The sequence below is a fragment of the Pyrus communis genome, chromosome 17 (assembly GCF_041283825.1).
Source record: "Pyrus communis isolate YQ-2024b chromosome 17, ASM4128382v1, whole genome shotgun sequence".
In the NCBI taxonomy this organism is placed as follows: domain Eukaryota; kingdom Viridiplantae; phylum Streptophyta; class Magnoliopsida; order Rosales; family Rosaceae; genus Pyrus; species Pyrus communis.
Genome location: NC_142581.1, coordinates 22,986,487 through 22,993,763, shown reverse-complemented (window position 1 = coordinate 22,993,763; position 7,277 = coordinate 22,986,487). Strand labels below are relative to the sequence as shown.

Here is a 7,277-nt window from a genome sequence, read left to right as displayed (position 1 = left end):
TAAAATTTACCAAACGTTTTTACACTGCTTTTTTTATTCACAACACTTTTAAAATACAGTTAATCAAACGCTCATTTGCTTTATTTTGCAACTGATTATTCTTAAAACACAACATAAGCAGTTTTTTTTTTTAAATAAAAAAAAAAACACAACAATCTCAAATTGGCCCTAAGTGTATTTTTGTTTCTAAATGTAGAAAGTTTGAAATGCACAATGAATATTTTAGAGTGTCAATAACGTCACCTTTAAAATATTATCAGTTTATTGTCGTTCTTGTATTCGAATACCAATATTATTAAAGCGTACTTAAGTTGAGTATCTTGAGCATGTACATATTAGTTTTTGGAAGCAAAGCTATTTTAGTTGGTTACTTTGTAAGAGAGCTAGAAATTTGACCAATTCTCTTAGACCTACTCCAACCTTTGGAGTAAAACTCAAATTTTAGGTTCTAAACTTACTCCAACTTGCTCCAACCCTTGGGGCAAATATGAGTTAAAACTCAAAACTCATATCTGAGACAAATTTAGCCCAGGAATCCCCCCAGGTTAGTGGGGCTAGTCCACTATATATGTATATTTTTTTTAGTTTTATATTTGTAAATTCATTGAATCCAACTGTTAAGAAGATCTAATTTGATGAAATCCAACGGTAAAAAAAAATATTTAACAGTCCAAATTTAAATTCAACGGCTAAAGTAATTAAAAAAAATTCTTTTATGTGCTTCATATTCTTTCATAGTGTTTCACAAGTTTCATGGTGTCGGTTAGTGATTTTCCAATATTTGTCAAAATCTAAATATTTTTAGGTAAAAATGTTCATAAAATTAAATTAGGATACTCTACATAATTTTTTTTTTCTTTTAAAAAAGTTACTGTAAGAAAAAAAATTAGCCTAAATTCATTCTATAATAATCTGGGACTAAAATTTTAACCCATAATGGTTGGAGCCAAAAAGTTGTTTTTTGGTTAAAACCTAAGGGCTTTTTTTGGTATCCTATTTGAAAATTTTTATAATTTCTCAAAACATTTCTTAAGAATTTTATTTAAGACTCAAAATTTTGTTTGGTATGCGATTTAAAAATTTTAAATCTTACAACTTAAACTGAACAAAAATATCCAAAAAAAGGGGGTCGAGAAAGAAAGAGGAGAAAGGAGGAAAGAAAGTAAGAGATGATTGGAGGAAAGAGAAAGAAGTGAGGATCGGAGGAGATAGAGAAGAAGAGGAGAGAGAAAGAACCGAAAGAATGAAGAGAGCAGATTGGAGGAGAGACTAAAAAGGGGAAGAAAAAAAAAAGAGAAGGGGAGAGAGAAAGAAGAAAAGAGAGAGATAGATTTGGAGTGAGAGGAAGGAGGAGGAAGAGAAAAGAAATGAGTGAATTTAAGTTTAAAAACTCTAAAAACTCACTTTTTGTGTTTTTAGATAATAGACTATATTTTTTAGTTAGTCTTGAGTTCAGTTTTTTAAAATAATCCCACCAAACAAGTTTTTAAGGTCTAAAACTTGAAAATTGTTTTTGAGTTTAAAAAGTTAGATTCAAGTAGAGTACCAAACATGCTCTAAATTTTCTGAGCTAAAAATTTTAGGTTTTAGCCCAAGGGTTAAAACCTAAATTTTCTGGACAAAAAAACTGTTTTTTAAATGATTCTAAAATGAATAGTTGGTGGCAAAAATCCAAGCTGAGGACATTCAAAGATCTGCATATGGTATTGATCTAGGGAGCCGTTGTTATTTTGTGGTGCGAAATTAGCGTTGTGTGTTATTCGTCGCCTTTGGTATCTGAATTTTTGCTACTGGCAGTCCCTCACATAGGCTTCTAGAGTTTTCTCTACTAACCACTTTTGAATCCATCGTTTTTGTACTCGTTGCAGAAAGAAACTATTACTCATGCTTTGGTTGCATCAGTGATGTTCTTTTTGTATGCTAGTTCTTTTTGTTGTAAGTTGTTTTAAGTCTGTTTGGACTTTGTTTAATAAATTACTTTACCTTTGACCCCCAAAAAAAATGATAAGAAACATAATTTCAGTCATTGTATCTCAAAAGTTAAAACAAATATAATCAGAGAATTTGTAGCTCAAGTGGTTAAACGCGTTTATTTTGCACATATGTTCGAATTCCCCGTTCCAATACCGTAAACAAAAATAATATAAAACTAAAAACTATACGTGATGCGAAATGATGCTATTGTTACTATCGCTTTGCACGCCTGACAAAATCATAGCTTTCACAAAGACACTAGATGCTTTGAATGATATTCAAAGATAGAGACAAGTGACATACAAAAAAACACGGGAGGCAATTTCGTTACCTAACTAGACCCACCCACACTGGGAAAAAGCTAACCAAAAAAAAATAAAAAAATATCTTGGTGGAAAGAACCGTAAAAACTCATCTCTCACCATTAAATTAATATCATAAACAAAAGGAAATAAAAAACTAGAACCAAATTAGGAGAAAAATTAAAATTCAAAATTCAAAAATAAAAAAGATCAAATTTCAAGTAGGTTTCAAGTCCTGGAACATAGTATCCCACCTGATCTCTTCAACTCCAGTACACCAATAACCATCATCATTTGCTTCATCACCATCCATCATCTTTTCCTCCTTCCGTAAATCATACACCACCGGACTCGAAAAGCTGTCGACATGATGGGGTCCGGCGGAAACCACCAGAGGACTCCCATTTGTGAGCAGTAACCGGCTGCCTTGCTTGGCCGTGATCAACTTCTTGTTCCTCTTCAGCATGGCTCCTCTAAACCTTGTCCTGTAATTGCTTGGCCTTGTCACGAGCGCCAGCGCCGTTGAGTCCTGATCCCGGTGAATCCACGTGCGTATGTACTCGGATAAACACCTCTTAGTCCTCTTGATTGCCACCAAGAGCTTTCGCATCGGACGCGGAGTGTTCATGCCCTTTGCTTTTCTTGCAAGCTTGAGGATCTCTAGCCTGTGTTTGGCTATGGAAATTCCCATGCTTTGAAGAAACTCATGGTTGAAGTACATTATGTCCTCTTCTTCTAGCTCATTGTGAGCAAAAGCGAGGCCGTACTCGTACACAAGCGACGGCTCTAGGCCGGTTTTTGACAGCCATGAGAACCAATCCATGGATTCAAATGATGTAGGATGATCTAAAAAAAAACTTGTGTAGTTTGTGTGTTAGGATTTGAGAATTGAGATGTAGCTACAGAGAGAGAGAGAGAGAGAGAGGGAGAGAGAGGGATGATATATATAAAGTAGGAGATGGAGTTTGTTGTGGTCACTTAGACTTACTTTTGGGGGTTTGATTTTTGCAATAGAGGATTGGTGGTTAGTTCAAATCTTGAGGGTGACTAAAGAAAGAAGTGTGGGGTTTACATGTCCATTATATCCTCCTCTAAAAGAATTGAAATCCTATTCGATTTCTGTGTTTAGAATTAGCAGATCTAGAGATCTGGATCACTCATTTTAACCTTACAATCTCTATTAGTCAATCTTACTGACTCACTCACACAAACTAAGGGTCTGAATCTCTCTCATTCTCTTAAATGGTCCAAATTTCTCAGTCTGTCGGCTTCGGACTACTAAATCCAAACAGGATGTGAATTACCTCCAAAATAGGTTAAAGGGAGTGAGAACAAAGGGGTTCCATGTGGAATTGTATTGCCATCAATCACGGCATGGGAACAAAATAGGGTGTGGAGTGGGACAATCCCATTACTTGTGTTTGTGCGTTTTTAGTTGGAAGAAAGTGGAATAAATATACTCTCCAATCCCAGAAATTGACAAGTGCTACCGTAGTTGTTGCAAGAGATAATGAAACTTTAGGGGAGAAATAAATGAGACTTTGGTTAAACCAAAAGTGAAGGCAACTCAATTAGGAATTGATATGATGTCTAATTATATACACATGAATTGTATAATGATGAGTTTGAAGAAAGTAAGTTTCATCATAAAATTAATTGACAAGTGTGGTGTTGTAAGCATGCAAAAGATGCAACAACACAAAGTTCCTAATTTCTAGGGACTTCCAAAAAAATTCATCGTCGTAACATGCACATATATTTTCTAATAAAAATTTAACAAATTATCTTTGCATGACGATTGAAATTTCTATAACCTGTTGGTCTGAATCACCAACCATGCTTGTTTTTGAGTTGCATTACATTTACACGCATAGACCATTATTTTGGATTCTCTACCGTCAAATAATGCGGTAGGGTAGGGAGTTTCTAATGCTCGTACATAAATAAAATTCATCAACTAACTAAATGAGATACCGTCACATCAGTTGCGATTTACCAAGTTAGGATACATAAGTTTTTTCTTTTTTTTTTTTCTTTTTTTTGAACAAACTATAATATTTCTATTAAGGGGTGGGGAAGTGGGCTAGGGCTTACAATGAGTTTGTAATAATAATATGGCTTAATTTCATTTTTTTGACAAAAATTAAACTTAAGATTCCTCACTTACAAACAAAGATGAATACTATTAGACTGTAGTACTAAGAGGTAGAGCAACTAGGATAATTGTTTTTTTTTTTTTTTCTCTTTTCATGGGCCAAACACGTTGCATGAGTGCAATATAATTTGGCCACCTAAAATGATTCAAAACATCTTTTGAAACCACCAATTTTATTTAATCATGCAAATTTCTAATTAATAAATTGAAGAATCCCCTAATCAAAGAAGTCAATTATATAAGCAATCTTTGACATGGGAATCTGGTGCAGATTGACTGTAATTAAGTATAAAGCTTTCTTCTTCTTTACTGAACTGGAAGAAGTAACAATGATTAACATGTTACTTAATCTTGCAGTATTTAATTATGCAGAAACTAATTATTCATAATTTTAGACTAATATAGCATCTGAAAACGTTACAGAAGTGAGAAGGCAAATGCTTGAAAAAATAATTAATTAATTAATTGTGCAAGTTTATGGTAGTAGGTTTTTTCTACCATCGTCAACTAATTGATTTCTAGTATTTTGTCATCTGGGACACTATTTGGAAGGAGACAATTTTTTCATAGCTATGCCCTAACAACTTACGGAAATTTTCTTTAATAAAAAATGATTTTTTGTATAATAGTGTATAGGTTTAATATTAAATTTCAATGTTTTATTTTGTTTTTTATACTACGATATATTTATAATAAGGAATGAAAATTTTGGTTAGGAGCATACAGTGAGAGTCATAATAAATTGGTATCAACTCATCCACGAGAGTTAAAATACCTCTCACTTAAAAGTAGAAAGATATACGCGTAAATTAAGTCATTCTGGCTTGAAGTTGTGGAAATGGAATACTTCAGTATTGGTATTGAAAGTAGTCAATCTATCCCTGAACTTTTGACAATAAAAATAATATTAGAAAGATATATATCTACATTGTAGCTTGACTACTTCTACTTTAGCCTTCTAACTCTAAATATACATTGAACCAAGTCCTCATAAAGCCAATCTTAGTGTATGAGGCACCCAAAAAATCCCCAGTGCATCTTTAGGTCGGTCGGGTTGCTGCCCTTGAGAGATTTTGCTTTGACCGTCCGCCAATCTGCTAAATGGCACCGCCCAATAAAAAGAAAGCCACTAATTATCCATTAATATAAAGTGTCTTCTTTCTTTTCGTTCCATCAACTTTAAACTTAGACACATATAGGTGATATTTTATAGTTTATTTATTAAAAGATTCAAAACTTATTTGTTGCTATTTAAAAGAAAGGAGGTGGTTTTCGTATACTGCTTTTAGTTTTTTTCACATTTTTTTTTTATTATTAAAGTAACGAATATAAGAATACAAGAGTTTGTAAAAGACTTATTTTACTTTTCACACACCTTTTTAATTTTTAGCTGTTAGATTGAATGAATTGAAGAATATCAACAGACAAAAATTATCAAGGAGTGTGTGAGAAGTAAAATGAGTTGTATAAATAGCACACCCCTAAGTTTAATATAAAGAGCCATGTCTAGTTTAGATGAAAAATTTATATATAGAGTTCTATAAATAAAAAGACTACTCAAAGATAATACCACATAGAGATAATACTACACTTTAAATTAAATTCTCGTCTCTTCACTTATATGTGAAAGATCTTAGTTTCCAATTTTTAAAATTTGCAATTTAGTAGATAATTTATATTCTCATTCCCTTAATGTAAATATATTGTTGTATAAAAATAAATAAATCTTTCTCTATATATAGTATATTTCACTAATTCATTTACTCCCCCTATTAATCCTCTCCTATTCATGCTTCGTCAATGGCCAATCAATAGACAATTGGTACTCCTGTTTGCCGTAATTGTGTTTAGTGGATTAAACATATCCTGTGAGATTTCGGGAGTTATAACTTGAAAATGTAGACAACTCTTACAACATGTACGTAAGGAGGCGTCTACAATTTTAGAACAACAGCTATGTTTCTCCTTGCTATAACGCTATAGATATACTCAACTCTTTCGTATTAATTGTATTGTTTTATATATGTACGTGTCATTTGGTTATCATTTAATTGATTGAGTTTAAATGAGTACTATAATAATATTTAATTAAAATTACTAACACATATTCAAATTTAGGTCCAACAAATTGGCGACTGCAAAATTACCCGTAGACATTTGTTCTTTGCGCCACAATTCACATGCCCCTATCAATTACAATTTAGACTAGAAGAGGTTCACGGGCCCTATTAAGTGGAGCACTATTTCCATGTGAAGAACAAATCTGCTTTTTGTTGATCTGCTTATTCTTCGTTATCTTTAATTCTTTTTGTTGATTATTAAAATTGGAGGTTTTGAAACAAACAAGTGACACGAAAGAAAGCAAAGGTATCTCTGATTCTGATTTATATATACAATTGTGAGAGTTGAAGATCCAACAAACAAGCCAAGATGCAATCCAAATGACCACCCCAACTAACAATAATTAACAACATAATAAAATGCCGGCCTTTCGGTTATCACTTTGTCAACATAATCACACTAATAATACTTGTGTTCCCAATGGGGAATTTACATATTTCACATTTCACACCTAACGTATGATCATCCTATGAGCTCCATAATTAGAATCGTTCAATTTTTTAATCTTCATATGAATTTTGTTCCTACAAAAATAAAAAAATAAAAAATAAATAAAAATTGAATCAGAGATCATTTTAGGCACTTAATGCATCAAACAAATGAACAGATCATCTTGAATATGTTACTCTGTACTCACCTTATCAGTTTGTTCCATATACATAGATGACTAAACAATCTCCGATTTGAATAATTTTTTTGCAGGGACGATCTTCAAATGAAAATTA

The 7,277-nt window shown here is 32.4% G+C and overlaps 1 protein-coding gene across 1 annotated transcript; it reads right to left on the bottom strand.

Moving 5' to 3' along the window:
* Positions 1–2,219: 2,219 nt before the first annotated feature.
* On the bottom strand, positions 2,220–3,250 carry LOC137708679 (uncharacterized). Its single transcript, XM_068447803.2, has one exon. The coding sequence runs from the start codon at positions 3,097–3,099 to the stop codon at positions 2,494–2,496; it is 606 nt and encodes a 201-aa protein (XP_068303904.2). The 5' UTR covers positions 3,100–3,250; the 3' UTR covers positions 2,220–2,493.
* Positions 3,251–7,277: the final 4,027 nt, after the last annotated feature.

Coding starts and splice junctions, on each gene's coding strand:
- LOC137708679 (XM_068447803.2), bottom strand. CDS start 3,099: ATGGATTGGTTCTCATGGCTGTCAAAAACCGGCCTAGAGCCGTCGCTT.